At 52.4% G+C, this 21,195-nt stretch overlaps 1 protein-coding gene across 11 annotated transcripts in view; it reads left to right on the top strand.

Annotated features, from left to right (window-relative positions):
- Positions 1-19,320, top strand: part of LOC122380473 (MAP kinase-activating death domain protein-like) — a 63,456-nt gene extending 44,136 nt beyond the window's left edge. For 2 of the 11 annotated variants that reach the window (XM_043363643.1, XM_043363641.1), the window contains 17 exons: positions 1,011-1,255; positions 1,898-2,233; positions 2,871-3,044; positions 3,596-3,772; positions 4,865-4,951; positions 5,317-5,701; positions 5,965-6,215; positions 6,529-7,441; positions 7,818-7,947; positions 8,275-8,491; positions 8,899-8,986; positions 10,099-10,283; positions 10,457-10,636; positions 11,217-11,225; positions 13,881-13,953; positions 14,179-14,225; positions 18,379-19,320. In XM_043363643.1, the coding sequence (XP_043219578.1) occupies positions 1,011-1,255; positions 1,898-2,233; positions 2,871-3,044; positions 3,596-3,772; positions 4,865-4,951; positions 5,317-5,701; positions 5,965-6,215; positions 6,529-7,441; positions 7,818-7,947; positions 8,275-8,491; positions 8,899-8,986; positions 10,099-10,283; positions 10,457-10,636; positions 11,217-11,225; positions 13,881-13,953; positions 14,179-14,225; positions 18,379-18,486 (3,605 nt within the window). In that variant the 3' untranslated portion in view covers positions 18,487-19,320. The remainder of the gene's footprint in view (positions 1-1,010; positions 1,256-1,897; positions 2,234-2,870; positions 3,045-3,595; positions 3,773-4,864; positions 4,952-5,316; positions 5,702-5,964; positions 6,216-6,528; positions 7,442-7,817; positions 7,948-8,274; positions 8,492-8,898; positions 8,987-10,098; positions 10,284-10,456; positions 10,637-11,216; positions 11,226-13,880; positions 13,954-14,178; positions 14,226-18,378) is intronic. The other 9 variants (XM_043363648.1, XM_043363646.1, XM_043363652.1 and 6 more) reach the window with 7 other exon arrangements.
- Positions 19,321-21,195: the final 1,875 nt, after the last annotated feature.

Below are 21,195 nucleotides of genomic sequence, written 5' to 3'. Positions count from 1 at the left end.
TCTTCATTTACATAATTATATCGATGTGGTGGTTCTTTTATGCTTCGTTTTCTTCTCCATCCACCTGTGGGATATGACTGTTTAGTGCCTACTACGGTGTTTGGATTATTATACATGCCTGCGGCGTTTTGTTTACCCCTGCCATGTCTAACGATCATCAGACTTCAGCTACCGATGATAATAATAGACTCCACTCTATGCCAAGGCTCAAAACGAAGGTAGCTTTATCCGTTAACTGATAACGCTCTGAGTCGAAATACTTTACAGTTGTTACGAGTGGTTACGATCTCCAACATTCGGCTGTTTAATTTTATTCTCCAAATAGGACCGCAGCTAAAGTTGCCATGCTTCATCTCATGTCGTGCTATCTTCTTTCGAACTCACATTCTCCTCCGTTGTCATTTGGTGTTTCGCCTCCTATAAGCCCTTTTCGAAAACGTTAGTGAGCAGTAAGGAAGTAATCAGCGTGGCTTGCATGTTCATTGTTCATGCCCAGGTTCTGGCACGCTGCAGTTCACAGTTTCCCGGCCGTTCTGGCGTCGGACGCGTGCCGACGGCAATTTACATGGAACAGCACGGACACAATGTTACAATGGCACGCAATTTAACGTTCGTCCCATGCAACGCTGCGGATATTGCGCTGTAGTACACTTTGACTTATGTGCAGGACGCTCAGTTTTCAATGCAGTGTCTATATAGCTCCATTTTATCCTGTACACAGTGTATAGTGCTGGGATCTGTGTTGTATTTACAATGACCTGTTTTTTCTCCCACTCACTCACTCACTCACTCACTCACTCACTCACTCACTCACTGACTCTCTCTCACTCACTCACTCACTCACTCACTCACTCACTCACTCACTCACTCACTCACTCTCACTCTCTCACTCTCACTCACTCACTCACTCACTCACTCACTCACTCACTCACTCACTCATTCACTCACTCACTCCCCACCCCTTCTCCACCGAAATCAGTTAACCTCACCCCTCCCCATACTTCTTCCAGCGGTGCTGGAGCCGGCCGGCGGCGGTGTGGTCAGCGGAATAGACACCAAGTCCGTCTACACGCCTCCTTCGGCTCTGCTGGTGCCGGGCTCGGCCCGCTCCTCGGACTCGGCGCACCAGTCCTCGGGGGGCTCGTCCTCGCGCTCGTCCATCTCGTCCCAGGGCGGCGAGGACATGCGCGAGACGGCCGATGAGGATGAGGACGAGGAGGAACAGTCTGTCTACCCGATACAGACGGACGCCGTGGTGAGTGCTGCAACGCTGTAGATGACTAAAATACAGGATTTTGGTCGGGAAGGAATGTAGGAACATTGGTAACATACACAGCGTGCCCGCGGGGAAAATGTATCAAGGATTAACTGGTGCAGATTTGAAGGTGTTGCACTTTTGACATTACGGACAATCATATGCATACACTTGCCTTTTGTCGTTGCGAGGACCGGTTGCCGGTAGCCTTGCACAAGGTCCGAGCTCCACGACAGCCGCTAGACCGATCTATCGTTCTGTCGGGTAATGTACCCAATTACGTCTCATAAATGTCCGTCTGCTGACGTTCGGCGACTATGTGCGACAGCGGAGGGGCGGCCCGGGCCTGATTGCACGCCCCGACAGCGCCGGATTTCCAGCTCAATCAGCCGAGACCATTGTATATATGTTACGAGCCATGGCCGAAACCCGGTTTCAGCACTCTAAATGAGCAGCCGCATGATGTATGCTGCCACAGGACACGCCAGACTGCCGCTGCGACACAGGCTGTACAGTGTACATTCATTATTTTGGACGCGTGGGTTATTTATGAGTGCCGCGGTCACCGGGGTCTGTGTCGCTGGGGCTGTAGCGTTGGAGATTATGTCCATCTAATTCTCTCATATCCGCGGGGATGCTCAGGACGCCTTCTGGAAGGCCATGATTCGCCACTCCAACCTCAAGTACATGCAGGACCGCGCTGCGGCGGGCCGGGGACAGCCGGCGGAGGGCCCACCGGTGCCAGAGTTTCGCTCTCTGCCGCCCAGCCAGACGCTCTCCTGTCCGGCACTGGCCGAGTATGGCGAGCCGGAGCAGTCTTCTGATGATCAGCTACAGGAGGACGATCACCAGGACCTTGGACAAGCCGTGGAAGAGTCGAAGGACGTGGAGAAGAGCCCGCCGCCGGGGGAGAGGAACCCGAAGCGCTCCTGGTGGGGCCGAATGGTATCCGGACTATTCTCCAGCTCCAAACAAGCGGTTAGCGGCGCTGAGTGCGAGTGGAGTGACCTGTCGGCTGGTCTGATCGGCGGACTGGGCTGAGGCTGGTGACGGCGGTCCGATCCCTTGTTTTGGGTGGCCTTGTTTTGGGTGCATGGGTGGCGGTAACGGGGTTTGTTTTGAGCTGCGGTGCCGCTTCGGCTGCAGTGGTGAGGGTGACGGAGAGGTCGAGTCTCTTTTCGTCTTTCCTTTCTGCTTTGGTGACGGAACGGTTTGGATGTTGATATGCACACATAGCCATTGAACATGCTTTGGCTGATTACATAAATAGATACACAGCACAGCTATTGGAACATTTTCAACGGGTGACTGACTTGAGCTTGCCCTGTTCTTTCCAAGCGTGACATTTACCTATGCTAAGGCCTAACTTCCATTTACGATGTTTTCTTAAATCACGTTTAAGCTCTCTTTTTGTTCGCGTTTCTTACGAATATAACATGATGTATACCTAGTTTATTACCTTTCTGATTTAATTGTGTTTTCATGTGCCTGTACATAATCGATGCTCAGTTTTATATATGACCCCTTTTAACAGTCAACCGTCAGCGATGGTAGTTAAGGACATGCCGTTCATATATTTCCTATAACCCCGTGTGTGACCCCCACCCCTCGGCAGGACGGCCTGGACTCGATGTCGGTCGACTCCGACACGGCCTCGGTGGCCACCACACCGCGCACCGTCATCTCCACGCGCCGCCAGAGCCCCACGCCGTCCCTCTCCTCCGAGACCAGCTGCGCCACTCTCAGCTCAGAGCCGCCCGGCCGGCCGCCGCGCCTCGCCAGCCGAACGGTCAGTCCGCTGACGTCACCGGTGGCGTCAGAGGGTCGCCAGTGACGTCACTGACGTGTCATGTGTCGTGTGTGAGATGAATGGTGTGGTGGCGGACAGGAGAAATCGGTTTATCCGTGGGTGGTGGCAAGGTCAACTGGATTAGGAGAGATTCGATTACGGATTAGATCGTGACGTGCAGGGCGACAAGAATGGATCGTCCGATGTCGTGCCGAGCTGACCACTTAGTTCCGGAGCAGCTCCTAGTGGATTCTTGTTTATGTAGAACGCACCGATCGCTTAACTCATTCAGCTCCCCGATGCACGATATTTAGTACCCTGCAGTATAGTTACTGTTATGAAAAGGCTTGTGTGCGAGGAGCTCCTAGTTCCTCGGTTATAGCACCACCTTCCATAGTTATCTTTCAACCTCGCCTGTCTCCACCCTCACCTTAGTCTCGCTGTCAGCACAGATTCAGCAGTCAGTGAACCGCCCAGCAGTCCGCCCCAGTCCCCGTCTAAACCTCCCAGCAGTCCCGCCCAGTCCCCGGCTGACCGGTCAGCGTCTGCAGGTCTCTCCTCTGCCGACCCGTCAGCTGAGCGGCGGCAGTGTGGGCTCTCCGGGCCCGCCGCTCACCCCCCGGCAGGGCAGCCAGTCGGGCGGCCACTCGGTGCTGGAGCAGCTGACGGCACAGGCGCGCGGTCTGCGCCACAACAGCCAGGAGAGCCTGCTGACGCAGGTGGACAAGGTGCCTGTCCGACGGGCCCGCCGGCGGACCCCCTCCCCCACGTCCGCAGTTCGAGCCGCTGATGGGTGTTGTGGAGCTGATCTGTGGAGCGGCTGTGATGTGTGGCAATGTGCTCTGCGATGCTTAGAATCTGACCGCCGCTGCTGTAGATGCTTACCCCGCTGCTGCTTTTCTGCTTTTCAGGCTGTGCGTATTTGTTTTATTATTTATATTCTTGTAACGCCGCTTTGTGTTGCCGCTGCTGCTTTTGTAGACAGCTAGCAAGGCATCGATTTGCAGCGCGCTATGGCCGAGGTGCTGACACTGATTCCGCTGTTCTGTGATTAGTTTCCCTGTTGGCGCAGCATTTGCCGTTATTCTGACTCTGTTATGACGGCCGGCTAAAGTGGAGCTTGTTTGGCTGCTGTTTCATACGAACGTTCCGTTGATTTTCTTCGAAACGTACACTTAAAAACATTCGCACTGCTGTTCAGTGCAGGGAACACGCACAGTCTTCAATTTCTTGCGTGAAAACAGTTAAACACGCAGTAAGTAGACTTATATCCCGCTGTTGTATTTTTAATTGTGTAGCAGTGGCTCGCTGGTTCCTACATCTCATTTGTAGTACCGACTACCGATCTCGTGCGTACCTCTTTCGAAATGTCCCGTTTCCGCGTCATAGTAGTTATAATATCATTTAACATATAATTGACATACTTATTTGGTGCTGCACGACATCGGTATTTTAGAAAATTAATGCCTTTATTATCGGTCTCGTTCAAGCCTCAGTTATTTGTGTTGTGTTGTAGCAATGGTGGTTTCAACTCTGTTTATTTGAAACTTATGTTGTCGTGAGTACAAGTGTATAATAAGGGCTTCTTGCTCCATAGCTCCGCCATATTTCACATTCGCTGCATCGCCATCGCAATACTAAGGCAGCGTTGCAATTTAGCTTTGGAGTCGCCTAGCGCTGCTATCAAGCAGTCCGGGAATTCAACCCTTGTGTATAATCGATCTAGTTTCGCCTTTTTTGGCTTCCTGGAACGCTCTCACATCGCTCTGGTGACACCGTTTAACCCCGCTGACCGACCGATGTCTGTGTGTCTGTTACAGCTGACCGGTCAACTGAAGAACCAGGTGGCCGAGAAAATTGAGGTCGTCAAACAGCATAGCGGAGAGGACGGCAGTCTACTGGGACATGTGAGGATAAAAACATTTACCTACATGACGGTCCGTAAATTCGGTCTGTGAATTCAGTTACAACGGTAATCCGCTTACAATCTGACGTTGGTAGTTGCAGGGTTTGTCATTCATTTCGTTATTCTATTTTCTTAACTGTTGATCATGTCAGGTGTGTTGTCAGAAGCGTTTCCGGCGGTGTCCAGCTTTAGCGCTGATCCGACATATAATTGACATGCCTTGGTGCTAACCTTGTCTGAGTGCTGAAGATGCCAACTGTGTTCCAGCGTTTATTCAATACCGCTCGTTTTTCACTTGGCTGTGTTCCAGTTACCTCAGCTACCTACTGTCCAATCCCCTGACACCTCTCCCCTATCCCTCCTCAGGCGCGGAAGGAGGCGAGTCACTCGGTGCACAAAGCGTCCCAGTCTGCCCGCGAGCTGTCCCGCTCGGCCAAAACAGCCAGCAAGTCCACCCTGGAGGATCTGACCTTCGTGGGCCGCGCGCGACTGGGCGACATCACACGCAGCGCCAAGGAGGCCGTGTCGCTGAAGAGCCTGGGCAGCCGGGACTCCAGTGGAGGCAGTGGGGGAGGGGGCGGGTCGCTGAGTCACCAGGAGTCGCTGGGGTCCGACGGAGGTCGGAGGGACTCGCGGGGCGCCCTGCAGAGGAGCGGCGGTCCCGCAGGCAACACCGACTTCCTGAGTAACGTCAGTAGCGAGCTGAACGGCATCGCCCAGCAGACCTCCAATCTGTTCAGCGATATATTCGGTGAGCGGGCTGATCTTGGGACAGCTTACCTGTCGGGGAAATGAAACCCTGATCCTGTTGATATTTCCACTTACTCATCGCACTACTCCTGCTGCTCTTGCTACTTGCTACTCTTGCACTTAACAGGGTGCTGTTGCTGTTGGCTTTGTGAAGCCGGCTTAACCTTATTGGTTATTATACTGCTGATATAGGGACGGATTTTGCTAATTGTAAGGACGAAGCACGGGATAAAACCAGACTATCGCCATATCTTTGCTCAACAGGCACCAAGAGCAGTGCGGGCAAATCGTCGCAGTCTTCCAGCTCCACGTCGTTAGCAGTGCCTTCGTTGAAGCCGGCCAGTCGTCCGGCGCCGTTCGGCCCGTTCCCCAAGGGCCGCCGGGGCATGGTCGAGAAGTCGTCCCTGATCCGGCACAGCAGTAACCAGGTGCAGAGACAGGACTCGCGCCAGGCGGCGGCCGTGTACGAACAGCGCAACACCACGTCCACCGAGAATCAAGTCTTCCTGAAAGAGGTCAGACATGGCGGGGAGGTGGGCGGTTAGACTGATTGTGGTATCGTGTTACTTTGTCTAGTTTGTTGGGAAAATTAATTGATCCTATATATTAAATCACTTGTGGAATATTGGATCCTGTTAAACTTCCTCTTAGTATATAAACGGCAGAGAAGCACTACGTGTCAATTTCTAATAATGTTATGAATAGCTTTCCTGTGGGCTGTGACTCTCAGAAGCCATAATTTGTGTCAATTTGATTGCTATTATCCAATATGTGCGTTGACGTCAAATCCACCGACATTACATTAGCTGCTTCTGGCTGTGTCACCAGGTAATAAGTCAGGTGCTGGAGGGCGAGGGGGTCGGCTGGCTGAAGTTGAACCGCGTCAAAAAGCTCATGGAAGACGAGAACTACCGAAACCTGGTGGTCTCCCGTCTGAACCAAACCCTCGACAAGAAGATCGGGCCCGACGACCACATTGACGACGTCTGCGTGACTCGGGACGTATGGCGGGGGATGCTGAAGCTGCTGCTGGCCGTGGTCAGTGGCCTGGAGCACACCTACAGCGAGCACGGTCTGGGCGGCATGGCGTCCGCCTTCCAGGTGCTGGAGATCGCGCACACGCACTACTGGAGCCGGGAGGTGCGCGAGCCGGCCGCGCTGGCCACGGTGGGCATCTCGGCCGCCTCGAGTCCGTTCGGCAGCGGCGAGAACCTGCTGTCGCCGAGCTCTCCGCGCGGCTCGCCGCTGCCGCCGCCCTCCCCGCAGCGCGCGCCGCCGCCGCAGCTCGACGTCACGCCCGACATCAGCCGGAAGTCCTCCTCGGGCTCCGTGTTCAGCGACGGCTGCGGGAGAGGTCTGGTGCACGACGCGCTCCGCAGTCCCGACGACGAGACCTCCACCTCGGACATGCTGCGCGACCTGCTGGTGCACAAGCGGCAGCTGCTGCTCAGCAAGCTGACCTCGGCCGAGTCCGACAGCGAGGCGGCGCGCGGCAGCGACGGCAGCGACGCCGGCAGCATCATCACCAACCCCAGCTATCTGAAGGCGCGCATGCAGCAGAGCTTTCGCTCGACGGTCAGCGACTCGGAGCTGGACGGCAGCCGGCCGAGGGGCCGCGCCGGCAGCGTGTGGTCCAGCAAGTCGTCCTTCAGCACCGGGTTCCGCTACCACGCAGGCAGCATGATCAGCACGTCCAACACCTCGTCCCCGGACGGCTCCACCAGGACCTACCTGTTCGAGGGTGAGTGAATGAGTCAGCCTGCCGCCTGGGCATTCCCGCGTTGCGAGTTATGGTGGTTTCCTATTCAATTTTTAGTGTCAAATTGAAATGAACTTTCTCGCTCCATTTGCGACGTTAATTAGATACACCCTACTATTTCAGCGTAATGTCTCGTTAGGATTAATGATCCTCGAGAACGTAGCTGCTCAAGAGCCTCACTAATGATTCAATTTTACGTACACTACAGTACCAGGATTATTCAGTGTCGGAGCCCCGCTTGAATGTCAACACTGCTTTAGCGCGTTCTCATTAGGAGCAGATCTAATGATTCTTGTTCTGACTACCCTTTGGGTTCACAATCTGAAACCAGCCGCCGATTTTCCCGCGTCGTCGGCAGGTCTGCTGCACAAGGAGCGGTGTCCTCTCTGGGACCAGATGGCCTTCTGGGAGGACGCCTTCCTGGACGCGGTCGCCCAGGAGCGGGACATGGTGGGCATGGACCAGGGACCCGGAGAGATGATGGAAAGGTAGGTATACCGGCTGGCGACGGTTACGTGGAGATTAAATCACGTTTCTTTTGTCTTTCGAGTTTCGTCATAAAACCTCAGCGCTCATAGTATCGTCATCCATTCATTAGCGAGTCTTCATGGAACCTCTTGAGATGAAAGCTGAGCTTAAGTCAACCACCATTCCTGAGCATCACTAAATTCCTTATTGTGCCCCGACCCCTTGTTATGTAAATAATCCCCTCATTCTGTGCCATCACTTGCAAGGCGCTCATTGTTATGCCTTAGAATGTCATCCCCTTGTCGCTCATGAATGCCGCCGTGACCGTGGCTTATTTCGCCCCGTAGGTATAACTCGCTCTCTGAGACGGAGCGAAAACGGCTGGAGCACGACGAGGACCGCCTACTCTCCACCATGCTCTACAACCTGGTGGCCTTCATGGTGATGCTGCGGGTGAACAAGCAGGAACTGAAGCGGAAGATCCGCCGGCTTCTCGGCAAGAGTCACATCGGACTCGTCTACAGTCAGGAGGTCAACGAACTGCTCGATCAAATCGGAAACCTGGTGAGTTTCGATGCTCATTTAGTTTCTTCGCTTTGATTTGTCAATTAACTTGTTTCGATAACGAGACCAGCCAATTATCGAGTACAACTTGCGTGCGCTAAGTAGATGTCACATAAGTCAAACTTTCCAGTCACGAAAAAGCCGATCTGGTTGTAAGTGCCGTGGAACAGAGTCTCAGCTCGGAGCAGTGCGGGAAAATGCCTGACTGGTAAACTGTACCGCAGTGCGCCGGGGCGTTGCGGCACAGCCTGACTGCCAGAGACTACGGGCGACTCGGCTCCTCGCCGTTTCAGTCAGCTCATCACACTGAGTTGCTTGGCAACCGTTGACAGCTATAATAAGCTGAATGTGGAGTTGCGTACTGCACCATACACTGCAGAACGTTTATCGGTGTGTGTTATTTACAGCACGGTAATGACATCGACCTGCGGCCGCTGGGATCGCGTCAGATGCACCGACAGAGCTTCACCGTCCACTGCGGCACGGACGCCACAGGTATAGCTGCTGATCCCTGTCTCTGAACCATAGCACCACGCTTTCATCGTCAATTATTATAATACGAACTCTGTACCATAACACCACCGTCTCACCGTTCACTGCGGCACGGACGGCTCAGGTATATGCCGATTCCCGACCTTGAACCCCAATAACATCACCGTCTCACCCAATACCCTTCCGCACTGGCAACTCCTGTCACTGGGCTCCGAGATCTGACTCGGTCTCATGCAGATAGACACCCTGGAGACCACTAAATACGATTGCTTTATAACAGACAGGATCTGTTATACCCCCCCGCTCAGATAACTCCTTACAAAGCCTCAGGTTCATGTCCTCCCTGATCCGATTCTCCATTCGTTTCCTGTAGTTCCGTGTTCTCTGCCGATGGCTCCACTACAGTATCAGACGGATAAGACGGATCAGGAGGAATTGGCTTTATCAGCGCACGGAAGCCGAGCACCCCCAGGCGGTAGTATCTGTGACTGATATACTCACCGTTCACCACGGGCCGGACATCCGGGGTTTTACACGAGCCCGAGAGAGGACGGGGCGCTAAGCGGATCTCATCTAGCCTGAACTCTCCGCGGAGCTGGTGAACTTCGGACAATGCAAAATTGCCCTCCATTATGAGTCTATTTCGGGCTGTCATAAAGGCTTGTCTCGGCCAAATTATGTTCCCCGTCGTCTGGGCCAAATTACTTTGGTTGTTTAGTGCGAGCCACTTGTCTGGGTGCCGGGCCTGGCAGACTCGCCTGGAAGTCTGAGGGCTGGATAAAGTTGTGATGGTCACGTCTCAAGTAGGTAAATTGCTCAAGTGCGCTGGTCTGTCTCAATAGCACATTAATTGCTGTAGTTGAATCAAAAACGGCTTACTGTAATGCTTCGCTTGATGCTGGATGCTGCAGTACCATTGTTCGCAAACACTTCTTATATGTCACTCAGGTATATGTAGATATCCTTGTTGATCATATTTGTAAACGCTTGCAATTGTGCTAAGTTGTGAAAGCTGGTGAATAATGGTCCATAAAACACGCAACTAAACATGTAACAAATCACCGTTGTCACCAACACACTACTCATTTGATGACGCGCGGCGATGACGTCTGCAGGCGAGCTGGTGTTTATGGAGGTGCGCGATGACGGCCTGGTGCTGCGAAGCGTCAGCGGCGTCATCATCGGCAGATGGTGGTTCGAGAGACTCGTCAACATGACCTACTCGCCCAAAAACAAAATCCTCTGCCTGTGGCGGCGCAACGGCGGCAAGACGCAGCTCCACAAATATTACACGAAAAAGGTGGGAAGCGCTGCGTCAGTGAGCCGGTGAAGTCGAGATAGAAACAAAACCATACCTTAGAATTTAAGGGAGCTTGCTCCTTTTTAGCTAAAGCTTGGATATTAAAAATACAGGATATTTAGCGTCCAATGGCGTTTCTCCCGGCCGTTTGACACACCGCGTTTTGCCGTCAGTGCAAGGACCTCTACTACTGCGTCAAGGAGGCGATGGAGCGGGCGGCGGCGCGCGGCGCCGGCGTCACGCCCGGACTCGAGCTGGGCGGCGAGTTTCCCGTGCAGGACCTGAAGACGGGCGAGGGCGGCCTGCTGCAGGTCTGCATGGAGGGCGTCGGCCTGCTGTTCGCCACCTCGAAGGTCAGTGGGCCGGCAGCGCGGTCCACCGCGCCCGCTGACAGGGACGCGCCGCGGCCCCGGCCCGACCCGCGAGGCTGGCCGCCGGCAGGGCAGCCGCCGGGGAGAGGCGGCCGGCCCCGAGCGCCGACCATTGCCGCAGCCGCGCCGGCTATCGCCTCAGCCGCGTCGGTCAATGTCGCGCTGCTGGGGCGATGGCCGGCCGAATTATTTGCATTGGGTTCATCTTTTCCTTTTCTTCTGACTGTCAATGGGAATGCTCTGCTCTTGCTCAAGGACCTCTCGATCTCTCCTGTCTAACTTGCTTGCTCGGTCATCTCTATATATTCGTTGCATGTGCAATCAATTGCCATTCTCTATTATACGAACTAGCTCTCTCACTGGCTGCGGAGAGGAGTGGCCGGGGAGCTTTTGAGATGGTCCTTGTCTATGTGAGGAGGTGCGCCGTTTATTATCTATATTATATCCATCCATACAGACCTACCTACTACATATAGAGCCGCTCTATTGCCGTCTGACAGTCGGGACCGCGGAACAGGCCGAGCTGATCGGGCCCGTCTCCATTCCATGCAATCACGTGAAGGATTTCGAGGTACAGGCGCCTGAGTGGGCCGCCGCCGGCCCGCCGTAGTGACCCTGGACTAGACTAGCTCTCCACCGCCGGCCGGCCGGCCGACACGCATGCGCCGGCCGACCGCCGGTCACGTGACCATCTCTCAAGTTGCTTCCACTCTCTTCCCTCGTATTGTATCGGCCTGCGGAACCCGCACGGTTGGCCCGCCCCTCTGTACAGCACGCCCCGCCCACCCACCGCCTGGGACCACCCTCCTGTCCGACCCCCTGTCTGGACCCGTCCCGAGAAACCGCGCCGGACCGGTCAGAAAGCACGGCAGACTCCGCTGGGAACTACCGGTCGTATCGTTGTTAGTGTAGTAGATCTAGGGTAGCTAGTTGGACGTTAAATGCATCCTTGTGTCAGATATTCGACCAACCTTGAGTCGCTATAAGCGACTTTGTTGTAAAGGAAGTGCATCTCGATGTTTGGCACAACCTTGTACTCATATTAGTTTGAATCAATAGACTATTCGAAAAAGTTCCCATTTCAGTTCCCTTATGCATGCGACACCAAACATCGATTGAAGTTGTGGCATAATGAAGTGCAATAGCCTATCACCGCGAGCAAGTCAAATCTGCCTTGGCGGACCACGCGATCCCACTCCCCATCCGCAATCTGAGGTCTGCGGTGTGGTGAAATGTCCGTCCAGTGACTTGGCCGACCGAGTTGCCATTCATTCGTATAGATGCCTATCAGAATTCGAGTCCATGCAGTGTTTAATCGTGACTTTGATCGAAAAACGGTTCTGAGGTGACCGGAAAGCATAGAAAAAAGTCGACGAATCATCCATGTTGTCCATATTTTCGAACATATCAGTAGGATAATTTCATAAGGGCAACGCATACCTTTTCCGCTATTACAGCCGATCCTATCCGCCCTATTTCCGGGCCGACTCACTGCCATTCCCAGCGCACGGTACCGTCTGCCGGTGGCATGCTGGCTTCAGTGATGGCCGCTGCTCGCACCGCCTGTCACGGGCTGAGGCACGCCCGGCCGCGCATCACCCGCCGCACATGGGGCAGAAACGTTTACACTGAGCCGTCCCGGCCGGCACGGTCGGGAGGCCTAAACCGAAATAAGATGCTATAAAAAACATTCTTGGTTACTTGTGATTGAGATCAGACTGATGAACTTAGTGTTCAGCGACGACCTATCTTCGGGTTAGACTCACGTCCGCGGGGGTGAACCAGCGGCACGGATCGAGTGTCCACCTTGTTTTGCCCCATGCCGGCGTGATTTGCCCACATTGCACCCGCATGAAACACATTGCCGGGCCTGCAGTTACTTAGTTACGGCCCTGCCGCACGAGAGATGTTAGAGATGTGATCTGACGATGCCTGCCTGATATTTGTAGAACTGAACGTTTTAATGTGTCAGTTTTTTTGCCCCTGCCTGATGTCGAGTAGCTAGAAAGGTTGAAATTGGTGTCATGCTTCAGCTCCGGAACTGTGTTTAATCTGTCTACGTAGTTGAATTTCTTTCATCTGTGATCTTCCAGGCTTTCTGTATTTGAAGCTCTGAATGATAGACGGTCGCATTTTTAAGGGATTCAATTTGCCCGCGGTGATTGAGTTTAATTGAGTTGCGTCGATCCGTGACCAAAGCATTGTTTACTGTAAATCTGCGTTCCCCTTTCCCTCCGTCTGGAAACCTGAACCTATAGTCAGTGTCTGCATTTGTAGGTTGACTGTGTAAATCTGCTACTTGGAGGAACGCTAGTCCGACGTTTAGAGCAATGTGTTGCCGTCGTTTTGTGTACCCCGTACCAGTGTGTCCCTTTAGCTCCTATGCAGAGTTAGAAACACCACAACCTTTATCCTTTCTGGGCGACAAGAGAAGATTATAGCTGCTCTCCTACAGGGAGAAAAGATAGGTTTGATTCCGTGAGGAATTCTCAGCGACTGTGTCCTTAGTGCCTGCCGAGCCCCTGTCTAAATATTAATGTTAGCCATGTCAGCCGATGTCTGAGGTGCCCAAACCAGAGACTTGATATTCGAATCACCAACACGAAACAAAATTGGTTTCTGTCCTCCAGGAATTGAACGCTGCACTCAGGGTGCCGCAGCTAACAAAAGACGCCCAAATCGGCCTCTATCTCTTTTGGAAAATGTCAGGCTCTCTTTGAGGCTTTGTAATACGTTTTCACTAATCATTTCTACCAGCGAATCCAATCTTTCCAAATCTATTGTCGGCCTCGTACTGCTTCGCAATAAGCTACGCCTAGCGGACACATAGGCCTAAAGTCCTTCGGATTTTATTTTAGATTTTTCGGATATTCGGATTTCGGACCTTCGTTTGGATTCCATTTCTACAAATCGAAACGAGCCTAAACCCTGCCGTTATGCGTGAGCAGGAAGTCACGCCATGAAGGCCGACCTACCGGCGACCGGTCATTGAGATCTGGGAGCTGAGTATTGGAACCTCCCACATCATTGGGCACATTTATTGTGTTCGGATCCGGACCCATTCTCAGTAGACAACTACTGGATATCCGATATCCTCCAATCCCTAGCCCGTCCTCGTAGTCACTGTTATCTCAGGATGCCAGTGACGTCCGTAGCCCAGTGACGTAACGGTGAGCTCATCCCGCTACTGACGGCAGCCTCACCGGCTGTATCGGTCTCTTTGCAGTTCTTCGTCCGGCTAGACCACATACGCAAGTGCTTCACCCAGAAGGGAGGCATCTTTGTACTCGAGGAATACAGTGAGTTGACGGGGCCATGGGGGTGATGCTGAGGATGCTGGAAAGGGACGGGTGCTTGAAATAATCAAAGGTCATTTCGTAACAGTTGGACGTTACCGCGGTGAGCTTCTATAAACGGAACTGAGTGTACATCAAACCATACAGCGGTAACTATGGTCAGCTGACATGGCTGAGGTGCTATTGGTGACATGGCTGGATATTTAAAACGGCGAACCTTTCTTTCAGATCCGAAAACACGACAGATGCTGCAACGAAAATATAAATCAGCAATGGTAAGTTAAAGCCCCTTTGATGATAGCCAGTTGTTTGACGTCATTATAGCTATACAAGTTGAATGTATAATGCCCCTTGCCCGAGGTACACGGCCCGAGGTCCTCTGTACAGAAACTGATCATTTTTAGAACCACTTTCACGCTGGTCCCCAAGAGTGGCCTGTCACCGAGCCGGCCCTCCCCTTCCCAACAAACACCAACCCCGCCCCCATCTCCCCAAGGCGAACGCGGTGGCTTTCGAGCTGCACCGAGTGATCATGGCTCGGGTGCGCGCCGGCGCACACTGGTCGGAAACGCCCTCACGAGAGGCCACGGGCGATTCCGGAGTTTCGGATTATTTGTTATATAGATCGATTTGAAATTGATCAAATTATTATACTTAGGCCAAAAAAACTAATCCGGGTGACCAAAAATAGCTGTAATCAGCCCCCGAAGATGGGGTATCCCAGAACTCGGAAACTGACGCGGAGCAAGAGGTTTATTGAGCCGGATATTCAGAGTCTTATTGCTGATAGACACCATATTGAAATCCCACATATTATGCATCAAAATGTTCGTTATGAAGTTGCCGACTGGTCAGTGCAAAATTTTTGGTATACTTTTTCCCTAACTAAGATGTACTATAGCTTTTTTATGAAGGCTCTCCTACAGTGATTCTGGAATATAACTGCAAAGTTTAGGTAAGGAAACAACAGGTAGTCCCATCTAGTTCCACTCTGATTTTTTGTGAGATGAAGTAGGATTTAAATTTACACCAGGGCAACATAAAAGCTAACTGCGCATATTTGCGCAAAATTTGCAGGAGCCGCTCTTCCTACCCAACTACCGCCCGCCCCGCCCCAGTTTCGGCTCGGCCACCGCGCCCGGCTTACGCTGACCTGTGTGGCCTGCACACATCCATGCGTAGTTGACTGGTCATAAAAAAACAGATGCGCTTGAGTTTATGAATTTTGTGAAAAGCGCGTTTTATGTATGCATTTATGTATGTATTGACATCAAAAGCCTTCCACATATCGCGTGGCGATTACGGCTTGCATTTAGAAAGCCTTGCTATTGACAACCATCACTCGGCCGAAGAAAGTGGAAATTGAAACCTTCGTGAATATAAGACGCTGCAAATGTAGGACACCTGTCACTGACGTCGGGTTACCTTGGGCCGTCTTTTTACATTAGATCACAATTCCGGTATTTAACCCTGGCCGGACCGATTGGTTTTCTACATTGACCGGGGAGGGTTGTTACAACTCCCTCGCCGTTTCGCCTCTAATTGAGCTAGAGCATCGCGGAAAAAAACAAGCTTGTGTGCCGTTATAAGGCGCAAAAATTAGGTACTACCCGATTTTAAGGTCTTAGGTCAGCCAGTGACCTCTTAGGTCAGGTAAGTGCCACAAGGCACGGGCTCGGTTTTAGGTTAATTACTTTGCCAAAAATGGTCGCACTGCCGCGATTTTGGCATAATCGTGTATGTCTAGCTCAGGCGCGTTGAATGCTATACTTGGTGTTCGGGTGAAGTCAACTTAACCCTCGCCGGCACAGGCCATTTTGCGTCCTTCGACGGCATAAGGGGGGGGGGGGGTTGGTACGACCCCCCTCGCGTTTGGCCCCTGATCGAGCTAGAGCCTCGCGGAAAAAACGAGCGTGTTGCTGCCCGTCACGAGAGGAAGCCGATGATACCCAATTTTAAGGTCCTAGGTCATCGGGTGACCTTCCAGGTCAGGTCAATGACCCGAAAACCGGGAAAATCGGAACCTGTTAGAAAGTCGTAAATTGTGGCTGCTATGTGGTTTTCCGGGATGCTGATCACGAATATCGTATTAGTTTTGATCAGAGATGATGTCTTTAAGCATTTAGACCAGGTCGGGTCAGGTCAGGTCCGGTCAACCGGTAGGGGTTGTGACGGGTATTCCTAAAACGTGTCAACCGCCTCTGACAGCTTCGTAACATGTTACGAAGGCGCCAAAACTGCTTCGTCAATGTTTAAATGGTTGCTAAATTAGAATTCAGCTCCAAAAACTAGCCTAGAAACATGTAAAACTCGAAAAAGTGAACCGAGGTCACCCGAGGTCACCAAAGGTGAATGACCTGACCTGACCTTCAGGTGACCTTGACACCCATCCTAATGTATGGGAGCAACATCAAATCACATGTTTGAACGTTTGAAACCACGAAAAGCTTGCAAACGCGCGGCTAATGCGAGCCAAAATACGCCGAATCGCGATTTCGGCCAAACATGGTCACGGAAAAGAGGTCACAGGTCAAAGGTCATTGGGGTCAGGGTCATGAAATTTTCAGGGTAGGTGTAAAATTGATCAATGCGAGGGTACTGAAAGTTTCGTCGCGATCGGCCGCTTTTTACGCGAGTTATTCGCGAAAAACCTTAGGGGGGGTTGCATGATCAACCCCCCTGTGCCGGCGAGGGTTAAGGTGTTAACCTCGGGTCAAGGTCAGGTCGGAGCCCCTCAGGTCACGAAAATGGTTGAAGGAGGTCATATCGCATATCATTCGATTTGGCAGGTCTTCCTGAGTCCAATGGTGGCTTTCCCGACTCTCTAGCTCCATCTGATCAGGAGTTGTTGACGAAAAACTTACATGGCCTTAGTGACGTCATAAATGACGTCACGCAAAGTCAACAATGCTAAAGTCAAGCACTGGACCTTGCAAGGAGTGCATGAAACCATTCCCGGTGCCCGAATAGCAGCTCCCAATTTCCCTTGTTGACTTAAAGTAGTGCTAGATCCTGTATTATACTCAATTATGACGTCATAACTTAACAGATTCACGTCATATATTTAGTGCTTGACATCCAAATGATAGCTTACATATGACAGAGAAGGTATGCAAAGTTTTATGAAGTTTGCTTCACTAGTTGTGGAATAACAAGCAAAAAACTTTTGCGGAAAGGCCGCTGGCCTCTCGCTGGAGCGTTTCCGACCAGTGTGCGGCGGTCGGGCCGGCCGCTCGGCACCCAGCTCGCCGCTCGCATCGCCCTCACCTCGACCCCCCAGCCACCTGGTGGGCGGCGGACCGGCGCCGCTCCGCCCGCCGCGCCGGCCCGTCTCCTGAACTGCAGAGGGCTCCACCGAGCACCGCCCGCAGCCCGGTCCGCAGCGAGAGTAACGTACGCAGCCGCCGGAGCCGCGGCTCCTCTCTCGCTCCACTCTGGGCACGCGCTTTTGTCATGCTCTTTCTCCTTTTCTGGCGAGGGTCTTTCGCCGCGCGACATAGACGGAGTGGTGCATCTTTGGCTGGCTCTGTTGACGTTCAAGCTGGGTGTTACACGTTTTTCCTGACTCTTGAGGTGTTGGCTCACGCAAAACGGCTGACTGCTGGCGTGCCTTTGGTATAGAAGTCTTGAGATCAAGCGAGACTTCGCGCGGCCGGCTGACCATCAAACTAAGGAGTCGGAGGTCGGGACTGGAACGCGGAATAGTTTCAAAATATCGACTCTCGGTTCTTGAATGTCGGTGCTTTGGCTTCTACCTATCGCAAGTTGATAAGCGAAACTTCGGAAAGCTTCACGCAGACCTGCCTTGCAATCCACCGCGTTGGTGGCCTTTCCAACATGCTGACTGGGATGCTATTCGTTCCGAGGTGATGTGTTGTTGGGTGTTTGAGTACGCTAATCTCTGGAATATTTTTGTTTTGGCTGCTGTTTTGGTGGGGTTGCGTGCTGGAGCCGATGGCTAGCGGTACGGTGGCTGGTTTGCTTACTTTAACAATGTTGCTGGTGCTGGGTGACTGGTGCTGCGGTGCTCTGCTGGTGCTGGCAACTCCGCTGGTACGATAGCTGACACTGCCGTGAACACGCTGTGCCCCAATGTTTGCGTTTGACCCAGTGTCTGTGAACTTTGTGCTCCCATGGCCCGACATGACCTGCCCGCTGATAACAAGACCCTTACCTAGCACCTAAAACCGATCGAATCATTTAGAACTCTACTGAATTTTTAGATGGAACTTGACAATTCCACCCCTCATCGAGGTCACATGTCAACATTTTTCACTAACACCGTCTTCATGAAGTCTCGTGAGTACCGTAAAACCCCAGCGGCCAGCATATGCCCTCGCTCCCAGACGCGTCTCTGCCCCTCCCCTGCCACAGCTGATTCCCGCTGGACTCCCACACTCTGACCGCGGCCCTTCCTCTCTGTCGCAGGCGGACCAGATCTGCTACTCGGTGCTCTGCGTGTTCTCCTACATCGCCGCTGGCTCCGAGCACAAGAAGCAGCAGCAGCTGCCGCAGCGGCTCAGCTCCACGTCCTAACCTCAGTCGTAACCTCGGCCTGGCGTCCCGACCGGCCCTAGTGGTTGGTACTGGCGCTGGGACCTGCAGTGGCGCTGTACGAGAGCCGGGATCTGCAGTGGCGCCATCTGAGACAGGACGAACTGAGCTGCAGTAGCGTGCGTGGACCAATTGAGTACAGAATCGCTGGTCGTTTTCGCCGAAGCAGATGGGCTACTGAATCCACACCGGATCAGATGAACCATCGAGCCATTCCAAACCGACCCCAATCGCCGAACTAACCCTGACTCACCGACATACCCCGCACATCCAGCCACAGAACATGGGAGCGCGACAGAAGCTGACAGCACCGGATCCCGCGCAGCACGCAGCTAGCTTGAACGTCCCACCGACGCTTTGACTCACGAGGCTTGACTTCAAAATCACACCCGACACCAAACCTCCCCAGTTGAACTCGTGGTCGCCGCAGCGGCCCTGGTAGTCACCGCGTCGCTATCGTCTACCGCCCCCGGCGCTGCGCCAGTCTCGCCGCGCTAAGACTGTCTGAGAAATGTTCTGCCCCGAGAGAGATGGGTGTTAGCCCCGCTTCCAAGCCGGCGTCGGTCCCTGGTAGCCAGACGTACCGGGGAGTATAGGCTCCCGGAGAGTAGTGACCCGAGTCCCCGCTAGAGGCGCTGGGTCCCGCCGGCCAGTCGCCGGCCACGGTGCCTTCGTTTCCGATATATCACTGTGTGGGGTGGGGGCGCCGGGCCCAGCCGCTCGGTAGGCTAGCTTGTGCCGAGCTGTTGTTGCTGTTGATACTTAAGGCGTGTGTAGTCTGGCGGCGGTCGAAAATACAGTGTAGTGCCGAGGTGACTGATGTGTGACGCAGGCTGTTGGCGGCGAACAGACGACAGACGAACGTGCAAGAGAAGGGGGTGGAGGGTCTGTTATGAAACACATCAGGCAACTGGCGCATGCATACCATCAATGATCAAGGGATCTCATTAAATGCTGGAATTACAATCGACCGCGTTGCCAGTTTTGCTGAAACCCGAAGTCAACTGGCATTTGTCAATTGTCTTCGTTCCCTCTGTTTGGTATATCAGCAGCAGTATTATAAAACTAGAAAGCTGATACGGTAACAACCTGCACATCTCTTTCTAGACGAGGTCAAATGCCTTCATGCCTCCCAACATAATATACCCCCATCCTAAAATCGTACCACATTTCGAACACGTAACGTAAAAAGTAATACGTGTATTTGTTCAGAAAAGCAAAAACTGAGAAGGCACAGTCACCCTGGAGAACACAATAACTTCGCGACAAACGGTTACAGCGGACAACCTTTTCACGACGCCGTTACCTCACGCGGCGAAGAGCAACTTGCAACACATTAAAGCTGATATGGAAGAATAGCCACCATAAAACAAGAGTGGCCACTCGGAAGGTTCAATTCCGCCCGCGGACAGATGAGAATGTGAAGCTCGAGGAAGCTACCGCGCCACCGAAACTGTAAGCTGCATACTACGCTCTACTGGCTCCCTTCTATATTAAGGATTCGTTGTTGGGATGTGCATATTGTACTGAACAAAACGTTACTGACCTACCTACTAGCAAGCGATTCTCTAACTATATTCTGAATGCATACAAATAATGAATACCTTGAGCTATCCTATAATAGCAAGCACTACTTAACCCTCGCCCTGGCAGGGCCTTTTTCATAACACGGCCTGGCAGGGGGGGGGGGGGTCGATGCGACCCCCCCCCCTCGCGATTGGCTCCTATGGCACCTAGAAACACCAAATTTGGTAGGTAGGTGGGCCCCATGGAGTTCTCGCCCCTGTGCAAATTTGGTTGTTCTAGGTCAATATTTAGGGGGGTTTGGGGGGTATAAATGTAAAAATTTCGCTAAAAACAGGCCAAAAGTTTTTCGCTTATAACTTTTGATCTAATTAAGATAGAGCAAAAAGAAAAGCACCAGTGAACTCAGCACGTCAAGGCGCGTCGAATGATATACTTTTTAGCTTGCTTAAGTGTACTTAAAGTTTTTCTTAATTTTTAAGTAAACTTTAATTAACTAATTAAGTTCAAATTAACCAAATTGCATCATATCGCATATCATTCGATTCGGCTGATCACCAGGAACACAATGACACCATTTTTAAGCTCTAGCGTCATTATGTGCCAAGTTATTGGAAAAAATGTGATTTGACCTCAGTTGACCTCATTTGACCTGACTCATGGATAAGTACACCAAACAAAGAAGCACCAAGTGACCTGCTGTTAAGTACTGTGGTTTCAAAGCACAAAAGTGAAAGAACGAAGCGGATATCTCCAGTATTTTCCGAATTTAGTATTTTCCCATAGGCTTAACATTACGACGCAATGACCTCTAACTGACCTCAGGTCAGTGACCTCAAAAAACCCGAACTATATGTTATACAACTCGGTGAACTTCGCACATCCTGAAAGTTTGAAGGAAATCAGTCGAAAACTGTGAGTTGCACAGGTGCAAAAAGAAAGTTGAAATTTGACCATGACCTTGTACCGGTTTTTCTGACCTGGTGACCTGACCCAAGGTCACCCGGACCTGAAATTTTCAGGTCATATGTAAAAAGGTTGCCCCATAGGCTGTGCCAAATTTGGCGGCGCTGCGCGCCGCCGTTTTTACGCTATCTTCGAAAAACCTTAGGGGGGGGTCGCATCGACCCCCCCCTGCCAGGGCGAGGGTTAATGAGGTGTAAACGA

The sequence above is a fragment of the Amphibalanus amphitrite genome, unplaced genomic scaffold (assembly GCF_019059575.1).
Source record: "Amphibalanus amphitrite isolate SeventyFive unplaced genomic scaffold, NRLGWU_Aamphi_draft 000098F_arrow, whole genome shotgun sequence".
Classification (NCBI taxonomy): domain Eukaryota; kingdom Metazoa; phylum Arthropoda; class Thecostraca; order Balanomorpha; family Balanidae; genus Amphibalanus; species Amphibalanus amphitrite.
Note: the sequence above shows the minus strand (reverse complement) of the source record. Positions and strands in the feature narration are given on the sequence as shown.